This window comes from Cucurbita pepo, chromosome LG08 (assembly GCF_002806865.2).
Source record: "Cucurbita pepo subsp. pepo cultivar mu-cu-16 chromosome LG08, ASM280686v2, whole genome shotgun sequence".
In the NCBI taxonomy this organism is placed as follows: domain Eukaryota; kingdom Viridiplantae; phylum Streptophyta; class Magnoliopsida; order Cucurbitales; family Cucurbitaceae; genus Cucurbita; species Cucurbita pepo.
In genome coordinates this window covers 5921312-5940497 of record NC_036645.1, presented here as the reverse complement: position 1 = coordinate 5940497, position 19186 = coordinate 5921312, and the positions used below count along the sequence as shown (strand labels likewise).

The window sequence follows — 19186 nt, the reverse complement described above, 5'->3', positions numbered from 1 at the left end:
TAATAATGATGCATGGTGAAAGCCATGATGAGTACGATGCATACATGTCTCATATGTGTACTATGACATGAGTAAAAGGAAAAAATGAAATAGTCATGGGACCTCATGCATTTATGTATCTTACGTGCATCATGATACTTTTCCGTTATGTTATGTTAATACTTATGTGTATTTTCGATATGTTATGTTATGTTTTAAAGGAAATGTCTCATTATGTATGTGTTTGCATTATCTCACTCAAGCTACATGCTATCTTTATATTTTAGGTAAAGATAAAGCACCCCTACACATGTGACAGTGATTCTGAAATGGCCATGAAAGCTAAGTTATGATAGTAAAATGCTCGTGTAGGATTCTCATCTTGGTACTGGAATTCATGTTAATGGTTCTTTTCTCACGTTGATGGTACTTTTTATTTCTTATTTTTAAATTGAATATATAAGTCCCGGTATGATTTGAATAATTAATCGAAAGTGACAAAAAAATAATTAACTAGTATGATTTGATTGATTGAAAACTATTTATTGTCTCACCGACATAATATTTTAATATTTTAGATCGAAATTAAAGAGTTTATAATTAAAATATATATTAAAAAAAAAAAAGATGAACTTAGAAATTTACTTAAAAATAAATAAATAAATCAAAAAGTCAAACTAATGGACAAGGCAATAGAGGTGTGTCACACCTCCAACAACTTGGTCAACCAATACATCGCATAATAAAATAAAAAAACATAAATTAGTCAATTTAACACTTTTATTTCTTCCTTTTTTGACTCTTAATTTAAATTTTATTTCTTCCTTTTTTGACTCTTAATTTAAATTTTGTTCCCCACTTGCAATTATAAAAAGATTTGATCCATTAAAAAACATTATATTTCTTTTATTGTTAGTCTTAATCAATTCTAAAAAAAGCCATATTAATTCTAATTTCTCTTTTAACTATTCAAATATGGTAATTTTGCACGTCAATCACTAAATTTAAATTTCACTCATACAAATTATAATTAAAAAATCGTGTTTAGGTTAATTTATTTATATTGGTATAAGTTTCATATTATAATTTTCTTTACATGTTAAATAAATTATTGACAATAATGTATATGTCAACTATCGATAAAAATGCTATAACAATTCATATCCATTATTTTCGTTAGGGACCATTACAACTAATAAATTAAAGTAAAAATATGTGGATGAAATTGACATACAAGAAATTAATACCCATATATATTATCATTATTATTTTTAAATTCGACCCGTTGGATTGGAGATTCAAATCTTTAACTGGGTTAAGATAGGCTCATTTTGATTAATATTTTTATATTATATTTTATAATTAATTTCATAAAAAATTAATTAAAATAAATTTAAGACTTATTTCATTAATAATTATTTTAAATAAGGATTTGAAGTGATAATACCCTAGAATTATAGAATTAATAAGACAAAAAAGAAATGCCCCCAGAAGTCTTGATCCATTTGTTTCCTATTTTTTGGGCAGCAAAATTAGACTTTTGGATTATGGAATTTGAAGGTCTTCTTTGGTGCTATGCCTTTCCAGTCTTCAAATTAATTTCAAAATAATAATAATAATAATAACTAATTAGATCGCTTATATTTGATTTTTATACTCGTTGAACTTTTAATTTTATATTTATTAGAATCATGAATAATGTGGGAAGCTTATTAAGAATTTTAAATTTATAAATACTAAATAAGATGTTAGTTAAGGTGGGAAGGGTGATTACAAAAATAATTAAAATGTAGGATGCCTTTAATTTAGTAGTTAACATAGGTATTAATGGATTATTATTCTTTTAGTACTATAATTCATATATAGAATGAAGTTTATCTAGACTTATAATAGTATAGATAGTAATGAATTTGCATTATTTAACGGTCACTCCAAAATTAAAGTCCCTGTAAAAGGTAGGAATATTCTGAGAAGTGATTGAAGCAAAGTATTTGTTTAATAAATAGAGAAGTGATGTAGAGAGTGGCAAAGAGTACACCAAACTCAAGAAACAGTGCCAGACCAAGATGGTCATATCATTCCACCTCAGGTTTGTCTATCTATGCTGCTTCTGCTTCTGCTTCTGCTTCTCCACCGAGCTCCACTCTTAGGTTGTCATATGGATACACTTTCGGCGCCTGATTGAAACAAGGATGGGGATGAACTTATTTATTATTATCATCTTCACAACGGTATACCACTTCTTAGTCTTCATGAATATGCAAACATCAAGAAGGTAAAACAAACGTATTGAATGGAACCCACCTTAAAGAATACAAAGCCAGGCTCTACAAACAACCACACAAGAATATAAAACCGAACAGGTAGCAGCCCTCTCGAATTTACCTTCCAAAGACTTGGCAATGTAGCTCAATCAAAGGAGTTCAGCATTTGTCATTGCTGGTCACAATGAGGAAATTGCAGTTAGGAGGAATATATCTGAAATCGAGATGGAGTATATCGACTCCAAAACCTGATTAGCTACTAGCAGCCTAGCACTCAGGAGGATTGTAGATGCCAGATCCACAGCAGAAGCAAGAACAGACGAGAATCATCTTGGACAAATTGGAGGTTAATTTTTCTTTTGATTCATCTAAAGTTCAGCTGATGACCAAGAACGAGTTAGTGTTGTTGACCAATTGAATTAGAGAGATTAGAGAGATAGTGAAGTGCGTTAGAATCAAGCTTGGTTAGCAAAAGTCATTGGGAATGGCTATAGTTAACCATTTTAATCCATGGGGAGGGCCTTGACCATGAACTTCAGATATGGTGGGTGGAAAATCGCCCTGTGTCAATGCAGTTATGGGACACAAGGCTGGTGGCTGAAGTTCACAATTTAGCATTTCCTAGAGGCCAGGTCATTGCTATAGATGTTTCCCTCCATTCATAAGGTGGTCATAGGGTTAGCTTCACCATGTGGACGGTTGATACAATGGGGGAGATCTACGTGAGGTTCGCAGGTGAAATAATACAAAAATGAATACAGGAATGAAATTTTCAATAAAATTTCCTCCTTTCTTGTCAGACTCTTACCTTGTGCCTTCATGGTTGGAAAAATGGGAAGAGTTGGTTGGTAGTGGGTTCGATTTTAGCTTCGGTTTTCCCAACCACCGAAGATGTCAATATCAGCTAAAAGTGGTTTTAAGTTCTCAGTATCTTAGTTGGACAACAACCTTCTCTTGCAGTTCTTATTTCCACGTCCGTCCTTTGTGTACCTTCGTCTCCCTTAATTCCACTGTGTTGCCTCTCTGAAAGCTAAAGGAAGGCCATATTTTTTAGTGGCAAATCTTACTTGGAAAAGTAAATATCCTGGATCATACTTAGAGGCATTCTTCCTTCTTGTTCTGTACTTCGTATCTTATATAGACAGGCTTCTGAGAACCTTAACCATATCCTGTGTTTTCAATGCTAACTTACTTTGGACCAACATTGTTGAGAAAAAGATTTTCTTGGATGGAGTATTAGAATGGAAAAAGCCATTAGATAATGAACTATTGATTCTAAGTCATCTCTAGCAATGAATCAACAATCCACAATCCGAGGTGTTTTTCTTCCATATTCTTGATAAACCAACGTTTATATATAGATGTAGGAGCATCTGTTTGGGAAGTAAGCAGCCCCTTTGACATCTCTTCATCTGCAAAGAATTCTTGATGTAAAAACACATAGACAAAAGGTTGAACTTTGAATAGGAAAAGGAGTGGATTTGCAAGATCCCAAATGAATTTGTGGGGTTATTTCAGATCTGTTAAATGCGAAATAGAAATTGTTGCTCTAAGTATGGAGGAAGTTCTCTTGAATCCTCCTTTTCGAGATAAAGGTAGAACCCATTGGCATGCTCTTTTTTTTCTTTTCTTTTCTTTTCTTTTCTTTTTTGTTCTGATTTGTGGAAAATGCCTAGAGAAAATTTGTACAAGTTTCAGAGGTTTTGAGAGATCTCGAGAAGAGGGGTGGAATAATGTAAAGTTTCACGTTCCTCCAGGGGGTTTAGCTCTAGGGAGCTTTGCAATTAACCATTAGGATTCATTCTTTTGGATTGGAGTGCATTCCTCCATAAGTGAGGATGGACCTTCATAAAGGGCTAGTTTTTCAATAACCCCTTTCTTTTGTTTGCATATTCATTATACTCAATCAAATGTTGTTTCTTTATATTAAAAATAAAAAAAATAAAAAAAAAATAAAAAAAAAGATGTGCTAATGAAGCAGAAGTTCTTCAAGGGGAGGTTAACTTTTCTCCTTTTCAACCAGAGTACCAGCTTTTATTAAGATAAATGAAAGTGCAAACAAAACAAAAGGACGTAGGCCAAATGAAATTGAAAAAAAAAATGCAAAAAAGATCTCTAAATATTAATAATCAAAGATAAATGGAAGTTAGAAAGAACGATTTGATTATAAATGCAAAAGGAGTCATTAAAATATGTCAAACAGTACATCTCTTTCGAAAACTTACTTAAAATCACAGAAAAAATCTTTCTTCTAATCAAGGACATACTTGAACCTCAAAAAAGCGATCTATTTCTTTCCAATCAAAGACCTATTTAAACCCCAAAAAAGATGGCCTCAAGAAGCTTGTTTGGAAGAAATTTTTCCTCGACTCGACTCTATCTCTGACCAAACATATGCTTCTTTAAAAGACAATCGGAAGCCCTCGGATTAATTTTGGGACTTATGCTGAAAGATGAGGAAATTCTAACAGGGCTAACATGAACCACTTGCTGTCTTTTATTCATTTAACTCAATCTGAAGATATGAGGTGTGAGACCCCCAATAGTTAATACTTAAGTTAAAAGGGGTAAAGAGGGAAATAAGTATATTCTGTATCTGTGGGATTGGGGCTTGCAGTGTTATATTTTGTATAGTCAGCCTGCGTTATACAGCTGTAAGGAGAGATCACCACCTTCTCGAACTGGTGGATGCCCTTGTGTATTGAACTTTTAGAAAGTGAAGAAGTGTTATAGTAAGGGAAAATCTTGCAGTGGGCTAATTTTCTATCAGATCCTTGCTGCTGGCTTTGGGTCCAATGTTAGAAGGAGATCTTTTCTTGTGATCAGAGGCGATCTGAAATGATATTCACCCAAACAAAGCAAAATTTTCCTTTGGATGCTTTGTCATCATGTCATAAATACTCTTGAAAAATTGCAACGGGCAGTTACCATATATGGTTCTCTCCCAAATTGGTGCATCCTTTGCAGAAAAGATGAATCACAAAGCCATTTATTTTCCACTTCTTTTGCATCTAGGTTTTGAATTGAGATGTTATCCTCCTTCCACTGGTCCATGGCTCTTCAAAAGGACCCAAAGCTCTTCTTTCTCTTCCTCTCGTGGATCATCCTTTCAAGAAAGCACACCTCATTCAGGCCTTCTTTTGGTATACTTGGTTGGAGAGAAATCAATGGATTTTTGTGGGAAAAGATTGTAATTATTATAGATTCCTTGATAGTGTCATCTACCTAGCTATATCTTGGAGTAAATTACAAATGCTTTTCCATTCTTACCGATTTTCTTCTCGTTTTTTCAAGTGAAGATGTTTATATTAACTCTTTTGAGTTGGGGTTGTCTCTTCGTTGTAAATTTCATAAGCCCCAAAAAGGATCTATTTCTTTCCAATCATATTATGATATTAACCAAAAATGACGGTGAGGGAATTGGCCAGGCTAGCCTCAAACATGTCTTTTATTCCCAAAGGGTAGATTCAAGATGATTTTCGCCAACATCCAACGAAGAATACTTCTCTACGTTAAGAATATGAATAAAATAAACACATCATAACCTATCAACTCAAACTTTTGGGTCCAGTCTAGTGATGTTTCAATATGGTATCACAACAAAGATCAGGTATTTAAAGTCTCTAATGTCATTTTTTTCTCCGAATGATATTAATAGTTACTTGCTGGGCTTCATACTAATTTTCAAGCCCACAAGTAAGGAAGAGTCGTAAGAATATGAATAAAATATTTTATATCATAATCTATCAACATAACCTTTTGAATCAGCGGTGATCTACACCCTAGACCATCAAAATACCAAAAGTCTACCAATAGCAACCCCACGTGCTTGAAGCAAAAGGAAAAACTAAGGAAAGAGAATTGTACAAAATGTGGGCAAAGAAGAAAAGAAGGGACAATCTCGATAAATCTAATGTGTTAAACGTTAATTCTCTTAAGGCTACTGGCCATGCAAAGAGAATAACAAAAGAATCATAATGAGGATCTTTAAATTAACAAAGGATGAATCCACAAAATTTCTTTTGAACTTCTATGCATGTTTTCAAGCAAACTTCAATGTCAAATGTTTTCTTTGCACAACACAGGAATCCTCCACACTTGTCTCCAATGGTTATAATATAACCTCCTTCCATATAACAATTGGTAAGCCTCCGGATTTAATCTGCACTCCACGACAAAGGTATAACTTGTGCTCTACCATGAATCTTCTTTCTATATATATACATATATATCTATACAAATCTTTCACTCAGACTTCTTTTTATATCTTTTAACTTCACCACAAAATCTTCTGCCTCCACACACCCAGCAAAGGCACATAAACTATCTACTAACCCTCCAACATTACATTTTAATAGAGCAATCACAGCATTAGTAGGATTTTGAATGAAATTCTCGTTGATTTTTCTCCTTCATTCTTCAAAGTTTCGAGAAAGTCGAACCACTCATCATGAAAACAACATTTGGTAATGATAATCATTTTTTCCCAACTTAATTTGTTGAGATATTGATTTCCAAACCTACAGATAGGCGGCTCCTAGAAGTTTTATTCAGGTGGAAAATGTCCAAAAGGGCCAACATTTTATGGTCTTGTACGGTTAGAGCACTGTTACAGCACATTTGGCTAGAAAGAAACCAGATGATCATTGAGGAAAAGTCTTCTTCTTTTGAGTTTGTTTTAGAAGTGTACAGCTTATTGCTAATTGGGGGTATAGTCACAGGAAATTCTTTTGTAATTACAACTTCACAACAATCTTTAACAATCGAAAAGCATTCTTTCAACTTGTTCTCGGCGAGGTCTCCCTCACCCCAGGTCCCTACGTTGTTCCACCCTTTATTTCTCCTTTTAATACAATGCTTGTTTCTAGTTAGTCATCTTAAGAGTTATTTCTCTAGCTCAGCCCATGTTTCCAGCCCTAAATCAAAGAAACAAAATGCTATATACAAAGAACAATAAGCACAAAGATTACATGAGAACAAACACTTCACTGTGAGTGATGCACTGAACTGGGCACCGTCAAATTACACAATATGCATGACAATGAACGATAGATTTTCCCCCAACAGTCAATCACATATGCAGGTGAGATCTCAAACAAATCCAACAGAGAAGTACAGTTCAGTAAACTTACAAATGGAATCCTAGACGCTTTGTCGTTCCACACAGCCAACAATCCCAGAGATGCAAAGAATCCCAATCCCCCGCATAACCAACCCAAGGCTTCGTACTGAAAAAGAGAGAAGTATAAGAAGAAAAACGGGATAAAATACAGAATCTTGAAGAGAACCTACACACCTTCCCAACCGTATCTGCAATGCGATCAATACAGGGCTCAGGAAAAGGAGTTCCATTATCCCAAACCAATTCGTCGTTTACAGGAAGCTAAAAAAAAGAGGAAAAAATGATTGATCCCGCAAAATCTAAGTCAAAGGATCACTGATTTAGCAATAAATTTGGGGGATCGAAGGGTGAAATGCTTACGGGCTTATCGGGGACGATGTGTTTTCCAACGGGAAGGCCCATGCCGGAGCGAAGGCGAAGAGATGAAGCGATTGAGCGACCGACAACGCCATTTCCGCCAAGGACCTTCGAACCCAAATTGCTCAGTCTGCCAGCCATTTTCGGTGATTTTCCCTCTTCCAAATCCCAGAGCGTCGTCTGTTCCTTCTTTCGAGTCTTATTCTTCAGAACAACCAGAGCACGACCGTAAGAGGGCTAAAATAGATGCCCTTCGTAAATTAGCCTCAANTTTTTTTTTTTTTTTTTTTTTTTTTTTTTTTTTTTAATCTGAGTTTCTTTTGGATTAGATCATATTTTCGTCCTTTCTTAAATTTCTAACGTGTTATGAAATAGTATTTTATGTGTATGAATTTGTTGGATTTTATGCGAGGTTTGTCTCCCCCAACTGAACACAACTGAAGCGTATCCAAACTTGTTCGGCCACATACCATGTACACGTGCATGTTCAATCATCTGCGATTTAACCGACTTGCCTCTATATTAGGCCAAGTCATTTGGCTTGATCTTGTCACTACTCATGGCCAAGATATCTCAATCTAACGTCGCATTTCAACTCTTCATCCTAACTCCCAATTAACACGTCCATTGTGTCTTGATGTCATCCCAAGTCCTGAGATGTCATTTACCAACTTAGCTCACTTGGTCATGGTCATCGAGAATAGACCTATGTGTCGTTCATATCATTGGGACATCCCTAACATCCATCATTAGGGTTCTATCAAGACATTGGACCTTACTTTGTCTATGCTAGTTCATTTATGAAATTCTCTCCAAATAGTTGGTGCATAATCCAACCTCCGACACATGGCATGGGTACACAATGTCAGCACATCTGTATCGTTTGACACTGTCCTGAAAGAACCATTTAAAAGGAAGTCACCCGAGACACTCATCTCCCAAAGCTCGCCCTCACTGTGACACACACATGTGCCATAAGCTAGCTCACTTTGGGCATAGGGCCCAAGGGTGGTGGAGAGACAACATCATGCTTCCCGTTATGGTACACTCTAAGGCATTTTTTGTCTGGCAGGTGTATACATGATTTTGGCGAATAGTCATAAGGTGTCGGGGAGCTTTCGTCTTGTGTCCAACTGACACCAAATTTGGCAAATTTTCATATTTCATATGGATGGACTTGACTCCATAGGCGCATGTCCAAATTTCTTCCAAAACCCCAACCCTTCATCAAGCCTATCTTTGACACACTTGTCTACGTGGTGCCTTCATCTTGCTTATGCCTCGTCTTAGCTTCAATGCACATCACTTTAGCGTGTTAAATGATACATTGTCCTCCTTGGTCGCATCATGGACTAGTCTGTCTTGACCCTCACGTGGCCAGATGGACGCCACTTGAGGGTCACTGCTTTGCTGGTTTCGACGTGAGGGTCACAACCTACTCTATTCATAGTATGGTTGTGACACTAAACATGTTGATCATATGATTAGGGACTTAGCGATATTTGAATAATTGTATTTGCATGACTTAAGTATCATTACTGTGTTTGCGTGAGTACAATACGAGCATATTAGGAATTTGTGAAGCATTGTGCCTCTAATTTATGCTTATGAACCTATCATATTATGTAACAAGTACGAAAAATATCACTTTTATAGGAGCCACTAGACGTTCGTCAAATGAACTCTATGGTGGTTAGGTCTCATGTACACCTATAGTTGGATGGATAATAGGTTTGGAGGGCATCTCGTCCATTAGTCCAGTGTACCCCACATAAGCTCTTGACCAGTGTACTCAGTGCTAAGTTAGGGATATGAGTATTTATGATCCTCGGGATGAGCTATTTTAAGCCATCGGAGCATCTAGTAAACGAATCCTATTTGACCCAGAACCAGTTTTACATACAAGCTCGAAGATCATAATAAGCATAAATAGAAAAAAATAGGAAAAAAGTTAAGCAAAATAACGAGACCAACATCGATACCTAAAAATTCTAAAGCTGCTTTAGGAACAAAAAACACTCACCTGTGAAAAAACGTCCTTCATTGATAGTAATACGAGAGGCAAAATGAGTAAGAGTGTACATTAAACCCGAAAACTTGAACCGACTCAACCCGAGATATAAGAGCATTTTATTTTTAGTTTTTGGAAGAAAACATTTAAAACTTTAGAACCTACTGAAAATTGTCAAAAAGAAAGAAGGAAACTGCATTCATCCGAATTGGCCAATGGGGACCGAGGCTGGAGCAATGGCAGAGCGAAACTCCATGGAAGCACTAGCGAAGCTCGAATATCGCCAGACCCTAATCATCAATCGAATTTTGAAGCTGGAGCTCGCTTATCTTCCAAATCTCGACTCGGAACCTTCTCCAATTTCCTCTGATGAGGCAGATGGCGACACTGTGTCTCGACTCTCCACCATTCTTCGAACCAACGCTGTCAATGACTTCTCCTTCAAGAGGGTTCCCTCTGATTACTACGATTGGTCTCTCGAAGCCCGACGGGACGTTCTTAATGCCGCTTCGGTTGACCATCTCTGCAAGAGCATTGTTCTGGTGCGTTTTGGAATCGGATTCTTTTTTTTGCAATTTCGATATGTGATTTTGTATTGACGATTTCGAGTGCGTATGTTGATTCCTTTTAGGCCTTTTTCATTAGTTACTTTTGGGTTTGAAGGAATGGGTAGAATTGGATTAATGAGAGGAAATGTTTGGATCGAATGATGGCGTTTATTAAAATGCCTCTCTTCCTGAAAAAATTATTTCAGGGTGGAACAGTATGGCCAATGATTTTGCACCATTTGAAACTTATTGGATGCGAGAGAACTAAAAAATGTATTTCAAATCTTTATTGAATGGTTATTAGAGGTAGACATTTTGAACCTGAATTCAACGGTCATTAGAGAGCAGTCAGTGGCTTATTCGTTGAATCTAGTCTTTTTTTTTCCCTTCCTGAGTTATAACACTGTTGGGGAGGGACAAACATTTTCAGCTAGTTGAAAATTAAAATGAATTGAACCAAGCATTTATGTTGTGCTTTATTCAAGTCCTTATGTAATCATACTTCCAATGTAATTAGTACTAGTTGAGATTCTAGTTTTCTGTAATGAAAATGACATCGCATTACATTACATTGTGATCATATATGCTCTCGAGAATTCCTATGTTTTATGCTGGGTTGCTTGAGACCATCTCTTTGGTGGCAAACACGGGGCTTTTTGATAGCATCATGGGATCTTTGTGAAAAGCTTTGGTGTTGAAGGAGGATTTGAGATGGAACTGAACTATATTTGTATGATTTTCTCGGAGCTTGTGCATTTTGTAGTTTTTTTTTACTCTTATATATAATTTTTTTCTGTGCTAATCGGAGAGTGTGTTACATTCTTGAAAGGTTTCTATTCATCCTTATGTTAAATGGATTGATTTGGGAAATTTTCATAAAAGAACCAAATAATTCTTACAATACACAAGTATTTTCAGCTTCCAAATAGTTCTCGGCTTAGGCGTTCAAGGATTTTACTTTTAACAAAGTAAAATTTCTCATCAACACTTGAAAGGAAGAGAAAGGAGGGAAAGAAAAGGCCTTACTTTGTTCCTTTTGCATATATGTTGATATAATTTGACAATTGTTAGATGTATGACTGCCAGTTTAAAGATGATAGAAAAATTTCATTGTTAGCTACTGTATGGCTTATGGCATCCATTTTTAATCGAATTTTGGTTGATAACAACTCGACATTTATATATATTATATACCATATACCATATCTAGAAGTTCAATTAGGACCTCTCCTTCCTAGGCCATGCTTTTGTAGATGCTAAAACGTAACTGGGATCGCGTGTACTTCTGTTTTGTACTGTCAGGTAAATACTCAAGCCCAATCCCATGTCGTTGATTGCAGTAACCGCAACAATTCAAAATACTATGTTGTCGTTGTTCAGGTATGCCTTCCTTTCTAATTTTCTCTAAACAGTTTGATCTAATGACCTGTATTCTCCTCTTTTAAAACATAACATTTCTTTATGTAGTATTCTGCTAAATTCAATGCTGAAACTGTTAGAAGCTTCCTGTATTCACTCAACGATGGAAAGATACCAAAAAAGAAATTCAACTGTAAGTTTTCTATTATCCTATTGGTGATGCCTTAATGGTTCTAAATGTGGTAATCCAAATTTTTAGTTTACTTGATTCATTAATTGTTCATATATTCACATCCATGCTTTGATTAAGTTAAGTGAGAAGGAGATCACGACACGATTCAAGCACCATTACTTTGTGCATGCTTTGCTTAATATAGATGAAAGAACAAGAGGGGGCCATAAAAACCAAGACCAAACCAACCACGAGAAAAAATTACTGAAAAAAAAGGAAAAAGGAAAATCTCTAAACAAATTATACTTGAAATGCCAAGGGTAGGCACTGATGTTTCAGATACTATAGTGGCTTGAAGTTTTCTTATTCATGGTTTCCTATTTACACAGTGAGACTTGCTCCAGAGGAGATATCTGCAGAGCTAACTGGATATGTGCATAATGCAGTGACATGCATTGGCATGAAAACGGATATTCCAGTAAGAATGTTAATGTTTGACTTGATAAATTGTAGATTTGAAAATTTTCTAGCTCGAGCAACCCATATTTAAATCTTTATTCTGCATTTTTACATATATGCTTTAATTTTTAAAGATCCCATCCCGTAATCGATATGCTCGTTTCTTAATTTGCCCCTAAATTTTCGAAGTGGTACATGTTATTTTGTGCAAATGTGATGATGGCCAATTTTGTTGTAGGGTTCTTCTTGTCTTCTCTTGCTGGATGCAAGGCTAATTCTTTAGTAAATTCTACCTTACAATCTGTGTTCTATAATTTCATTGTGAAAATCTGTGACTACGTATAGAATCTACCCTTATCTGGAGATTACCATAACTAACTGGGATAAGATAGGAAACCTAATTGGGGATTAGACAAGAAAACGACTATCTGTTCACGTTCAGATAACCATTGATATCATCACTAAAGGATGGAAAGTGAGAATGATTCACTAAGAAGAGAGTAAACCCAACTTGGACTAAGTTAAAAAAAAGAACCAATGGCTCGTTCGGATAAATTGTTTCCATTTTGGGTATTGGGAATAACTCAAAAAATTGAAATTTCATTATTCCCTTCTCAGATTTAAGATCGTTCAATTTTCTTCTTGGTATTTTGTATTGAAGAGATTAGTGCTAGAAATGTTCTTTTTGACCATGATTTGGTTTATGAAACACCTTCAAGGACAGAGGTATTATCTCCACCCTGACTAGACTCCAGCTTCCTTATCATTGGGCAATATCAACTCATGGCTTTCTCATTTCGAGCCTGATTTTCTAATAGAACTTAATAGCTATGAACAATATAGTTGTAAGCAAGGCAGTTTGTTAAGAATTGTTGAGACTATTTCTCATAAATAGAAGGGAGGTAGGCATTATTATAGAGGTTTCCCCTTGAGTGTGCTCAAGAGGGAAGTGTCCAATACCTCAAATTACTTGGGAGTTTTAGGTTGTATTTTTTTACCTTATTATCTTTCAGTGTTTCCAAGTCTTATTACGTGATCTTTAACATTCCCTCAATTACCCCACTCGTGGCATAGGAGGGGCTGAAGCATGGTCTAATTGTTGGAGAAATTATTTGATGGGGTGTCATAATGTGACCGACAATTTTGCGTTGTTGGATGGGGAAGAGAGAAATTATAAATGTACTTCACATTTGTATTTGTCCAACGGTAGGATATATGTAAGCAAATGAATCTTCTCGTCAGCAAGGAATCTCATTGGCCAATTTTGCTACACCTTAGGCTTACATTAGAAACTATCTGACTCTACTATCTAGAATTGACAAAGATGTTCTTGGCATCTGTTGAGTGACCATGTTACTCTTCAGCCTTCCCCTTCCCCGAAATGGAACCTAGGCTGTGTTTTGATATGCAAAAGCAAGCAATGGAGGTTTTAAATGTATTTTTTTGAGCTACAGCTTCCGCAAAGGAAGCTGTATGAGACCTTGAAGGAAGATCAATGAACATGAAGGAAGTACAATTTATATTTCTTTATAAGAATTTGAGCTTTCATTTAGATAAAATGAAAGAATACAAAAGGACATTGAACAAGGTAGCCCAACAAGAGAGGCTAGGCAACTAACTATACAAAAAGGGCATCCAGGTTGTCCTATATGAGGAATTACAATAAAAAGTGAAAACAAATAAAAAAGGGGTAACTTATTTTTTATCTTGTTAATGCCTGGTAACATTATTTGAGGTAAAATGAATCAACGGTTCCTTAATCTTCCAAGAATTTTTCTTCTTCTTGGATATTCACATAGTATATCAGGATATTCTGAGACTATTTGTTGAATCTGTTCTTCAAGGCCAGGAAGCATTAAGAAGAAGTTAAAGTAAGTGATCATTGAATTGGAACATGCCTTGTTCAAGCTGAGAAATGTGAATAAAATAACTGGAATGCTATATAACTAGAATGCTTACTGATCAGTAACTTCGGCATGCTTTGTGCGACCGTAGTGGGTGTTCCATTGAACGGGAGAAAAGCTGGTACCGTTAAATTGGCCCACATCTCGGGTCAAGTTATGTTTAGGGGGCACTGTAATGATAGTGTAGCTATTAGAAGCATATTATTAGTCACTAGTTATTGGTTGGGGTGTGAGGCAAGTTACTGAGGATTGGATTGCTCTTCAAGAGAAGGTTAAATTTAGAGTACACAAATCTTGGGAGTGGTTTCTACAGATAACAGGTGCCTTAAATGCTTAGTGAACCTTTTTATTTCACTTTGATATTGTCAAGTTCATTTATTTTCTTTGAAATAAGACACAACCTAGAACGTAAATAATTTCATATCAGAATTATCATTACTAAAACATCTAAATAAAGCACTTTAAGAAGATTATGATGGAATGCTTGATTTTGCGTTACAAGATGCATCACAATTAGATATGAGCCAATATTGTCTTGACTTCAAGCTCAAGCTCAGGAACTCAACAAATTGTTCCTCGTCAAAACACGCCACGAAGGTTGGAGAAACGGTGCTCGGATGGTTGATTATTTTAAATGATCATCTCTTCCTACTTCAATGGCTATAAAAAAAAATCATGAAAAAGAAAACTGGCCCAGAATCCCAGTAGATCTTTTCTACATTCCACTGAACATAAATTACATACTTGGTACAAATCTTTTTTATCCAAGTAAACCCTTGCTACAACTAACAAGGATATCAAACAAACTCCGAATGAACAGAGATCAGATGATGAAAGTATATTATTTAGCCTGGTAATATCGTCCTTAATTACGAGTAAGACGCATAAAGTTAATAAATCAAATATTTCAACATTAGCATATAGGTTCTGATGCTCATTTGGAACTGCCAGAAATGTATTACAATAATAGACATTTTTGCTCATTCTGATCTGTGTGAAATGCGTATTTCCCCATGTTGGATCTTTTTTGATCCTCTTGCTTCTGATTTTTGTCCAGCTTCCAGCTACTGTGCTGGACCAGTGTTTCAAATGTCATGTCTGTCACATTTTATGTGTTGGACAGTATTTTGTGGTCCACTATAGCTTTTGCCTAGACCAATGATTTCCTGCCAGTCTGCCACCACCGAAAAATGCCTCGATCGGAAATTAGAACTAAAACCTGGTTGTTCGACAGCAAAAGTGTGTGCTCGAACACAAAATGGTTCTGACATGCCTAAGTATTAAGCAGATAATCTAACAGTGGGTGGGTAGATTGGTGAAATTGTCACACCAACTAAAAAGCATGGAAGATCATCCTACAAATATAAACAGAAAAATGTTCTCTTCTTTCTGAATTCTGATGCATCATTGACTATATTTGTATGGTAAATCTCAATCTTGTTCATCATTCTCTAATCAATCAATTACATTTCAGGTGATTTTGGACGAAGCGATTGCGAAACTAAGTCCTGATTATTTTTGGCTGGGCGGTGGGGAAGTCGACCTGAAGTTAGGTATCAGGACATCAGAGTTCATAAACTTTGTTAAACCCTTCATTATCAAGTGTAGCTAGAGAATCAGTTTTCAGCCAGTTCGCCCTGCCCAAGCTCAACAACGATTCAACGCAACCGACTAATACGAACAGGATCAAGGTTTTTAGTATCGTTCTATTTAAATTATTTCTGCTTCTGAAGATCAACTGTTTGGATGGAAGCAAGAACAGAAAAAAACTAAAAAGTTTTCAGTGCTTAGAAATGGGATTCAGCTACTTAGAATGGCGGAAGTTGTTACAATCTAACCATTTAATAGGGCATTAATGATTTTGATTAAAGGACCACTTTCAACTTCAGCAATTCATTATATGATTATGATATGTGAGTAATAAAGGTGAGTAGCAAACATACGCAGAATTTGTTGATCAAAATGGAGCAACTCTGCAATTCATGTACGCAGAATCAAGAACATGGAGTAGTCATATCAAAGAAATTGCCGGTGTCTTTTTGTGAACATTTATGAGGGATGCTACTTTACTTGGCTGCATCAGAGCAAGACTATGGTTTAGTTTGGCTTTGTCAACCATTTGAAAGTGAGTTTTTCTTTGCTCTTTCTTTTTAAATCATGATTTTGAGGTATAGGACTTGGATATCATGTACCCGCCAACTCTCATCACTAGCACATATTGTCATTTTTGGGCTTTTTCTTTCGAGCTTCCCTCTGAGATTTATAAAACACGTTTGTTAGGGAGAAGTTTTCATTCCCTTGTAAAGAATGATTCGTTCCTCTCTCCAACCGATCACAAAATCCAGATCTAACCCTTTTTATATTGAATATAAAATAAGGAAGAATTCATCTCTTTACTTATCTCGCCTCTGTTCTATTGAATATCAAATATGTTTGTGAATAATCTGAGTAGTTCATATGTAATTTCATATATAGTTTTCTTTCTTAAAAGTTTCTTAAAATGAATAGCAAATTAGGTCGTTTTTAAATTAATTACCTTTTATTTTGTATGATTTACCATCTTGAATCCGATTTGAGTTTGATTTCAATTCTTTCGAGATTCCACCGAAGAATATGTTCATGTTGATTGAACCATGCTTATACACGGCTTTAAACGTGATCACGTATATCATTATAAAAATATTTTTGTAAAAGATTAAACAAGAAATAAATATCATTAAATCTAAATGTGTGGAAAATGAGAAATAAAGTGAAAGATGGATAGAAGAACACAAAAATAAAATAAATAGATAAATAATAATAATAATAAATAAATAAAAAATAAATTAAGTAACACCCAACTACTTCTCTATTAATTTAAATAAATAAATAAAAACAGACCAAATGACCAACAACCACATTTTTTCATGTCCTTGTCATGCATCCATTTAAATGTTCCTTTTTTCTATTACAATTCATTCATTTCTATAAACACTAAACCAAGTTAGATNATATATATATATATATATATATATATATATATATATATATATATATATATATATATATATATTGCTTATAAACGGAATATGAGTTGAGTTGGAAAAATCTTTTGGACCAATTCGAAATTTTGAGTTAGATAGATTGGTGTCCCGAATAACCCAAATAAAGTTCAGAACTTAACCTAACCCTCGTCACAAATACATTACCATCGACATATATTTTTTCTCCAAAGTTCCATTAACGTCAACATTTCTATTTAACCATAACTTATATTTTTAGATATAATAGATTCAAAATGATCTAATCTATTAGGTTTTTAAAATTTTCATTAAATAATTCAAACAAATAAGATTTCTTTTTACGATGGTTTTATCGTAATATGTTCACTCAAAACTCAATTTAAATATAGTGTGTTCAGCAACGTGAATAAGTGTGTTAATAATCTTGATGTATAAACTTTATAATATAAGATAGTTTACAATATTCCGCATGTATAATTTTAAACATAGATATAAACTTAGAATATATAATATCGAACACTACTCAAAAGCTTATATTATAACAATCTTATTCATTATATAGTTTAACCTAAGTTACTAAAAAACATATTTATCCAATTGATCACACAAAAATATCTTTAATCCATGCTTTTATTTAACACAAAAATCTTGAATATAGTAAACCCTTACATACAATACATTGATTTTTGGAACATATTTTGAACATCATAGGAAATTTCGAAGAGATCATATTAAATTGTGAGCTAGGGTTTTTGATTGTGAATAGGAGGTTTCCTGTGGGGCTGTGCATAATCCATCACGACCATGTCTTCTCCAACCTCGTTTTCCTCGGAGTTCACCACTTTGTCTATGTCTTTGTCTCTGTCTCTGTCTCTCACTGGAAGCTCCATTGCCAACCTTCTAAGCTTCTTCATTCCCTGCTAAATTTCCAAGGTCCATTAATGGCGATCCTTATTTTAATATCTCTTTTCCATGCATTTATCATTCATATGCTTTTGTCTATATTAATGCCTTGTCTTGACCCGAAAATTAAATGTTGTTGTCGATGGAAATGTTGGTAGAAACGATTGGATTTCACGTGTAAACAAAAAGTAATAATAAAATGATAATATGTCGATGGATATCTTAACCAAAAACCATGAAAACGATTCTATTATATAATTTGATTCTTTTAAAATCGAACAAGTTCTTGATCAGTTCTTATAGCAGCAAATAGGCAAAAGAGACTACTATCAACTCGGGATTAGTTAGACCCACGAGCCTCCATGAGAAAGACGAATATTATCAGGGTTAAGAGCTAAACAAGTTGACATACCTTCAATATTTCAATCCCAACATTCTCCATGGAAGAAACGTCGTTACTTTTGCTTTCGTCCAAACTTCTCTCTAGTTGATTCGTTCGAAACCCTGGAGAGATCAAACACGATTCGAGCCTCGAGCTATGGCATAATTTAAGAAGACGAGCATCGCATGCATGCAAAAAAGTCGACAAGAATAGGAGAGCGAGGAAGAAAGAAGTTGGCATGGGCATGGAAATGGAAAGAGAAATAGAGAAGAAGGGTTTTGTTTTGCTTTGGAATGGAGTTTGAAATTAGGGTTGAATGGAAGTATTTGTAATGGAAGGGAAGGGGAAGGGGAAAAGAGAGCATTAAATGAGGATGGAAAAACGTTTGTTAAAGAGAACATGCAGGTGTTTGGGGTATGAACCTTCAAACCAAACTCTCAAATATATGGTGGGCTCTTCTTTGTCTCCTCAATATCTCTCTTTTTTAAGCAATGGGACTCCTACTACGTACATACTTACCTAACCTTGGAGATTCGGATAATTTCAACTCTCGTAACGAAAAACTCGATCAAACCAATTCAATATAGACCGTGTGAGTTGAGGTATGAAGTTTTTTAAGTTGGGTTGGGATCAAATAAATGAAAATTTTATGAGTTGTGTTGGATTGGGTCGGGTCAGGCTGGGTAATTAGGTTGAACCTAAAAAATGTCCTAACTCGACCCGA

General features: G+C 35.0%; 3 protein-coding genes across 5 annotated transcripts; 1 reads left to right on the top strand and 2 right to left on the bottom strand.

Annotated features, from left to right (window-relative positions):
* Positions 1-1888: 1888 nt before the first annotated feature.
* Positions 1889-7964, bottom strand: LOC111799675 (NADH dehydrogenase [ubiquinone] 1 beta subcomplex subunit 8, mitochondrial-like). Its single transcript, XM_023683112.1, has 4 exons — positions 7726-7964; positions 7540-7626; positions 7376-7471; positions 1889-2156 (listed from the first exon to the last, which is right to left on the bottom strand). Exons 1-4 carry the CDS (start codon positions 7861-7863, stop codon positions 2079-2081), a joined length of 399 nt encoding a protein of 132 aa, XP_023538880.1. The 5' UTR covers positions 7864-7964; the 3' UTR covers positions 1889-2078.
* Positions 7965-9903: 1939 nt separating this feature from the next.
* On the top strand, positions 9904-16290 carry LOC111799544. 3 transcript variants are annotated; one of them, XR_002815852.1, is made up of 6 exons: positions 9904-10275; positions 11584-11661; positions 11749-11833; positions 12202-12290; positions 15650-15866; positions 16123-16290. XR_002815852.1 is itself a non-coding variant. In XM_023682900.1 (5 exons), the coding sequence occupies exons 1-5, from the start codon at positions 9949-9951 to the stop codon at positions 15785-15787; spliced, it is 717 nt and encodes a 238-aa protein (XP_023538668.1). In that variant the 5' UTR covers positions 9904-9948; the 3' UTR covers positions 15788-16083. The 3 variants fall into 3 exon arrangements, 1 of the variants encoding a protein (XP_023538668.1); XR_002815853.1 differs by having other exon boundaries at positions 16110-16290; XM_023682900.1 differs by lacking the exon at positions 16123-16290 and having other exon boundaries at positions 15650-16083.
* A 1499-nt stretch (positions 16291-17789) lies between these two features.
* On the bottom strand, positions 17790-18776 carry LOC111800973. The gene is made up of 2 exons (XM_023684912.1): positions 18493-18776; positions 17790-18094 (listed from the first exon to the last, which is right to left on the bottom strand). Exons 1-2 carry the CDS (start codon positions 18706-18708, stop codon positions 17921-17923), a joined length of 390 nt encoding a protein of 129 aa, XP_023540680.1. The 5' UTR covers positions 18709-18776; the 3' UTR covers positions 17790-17920.
* Positions 18777-19186: the final 410 nt, after the last annotated feature.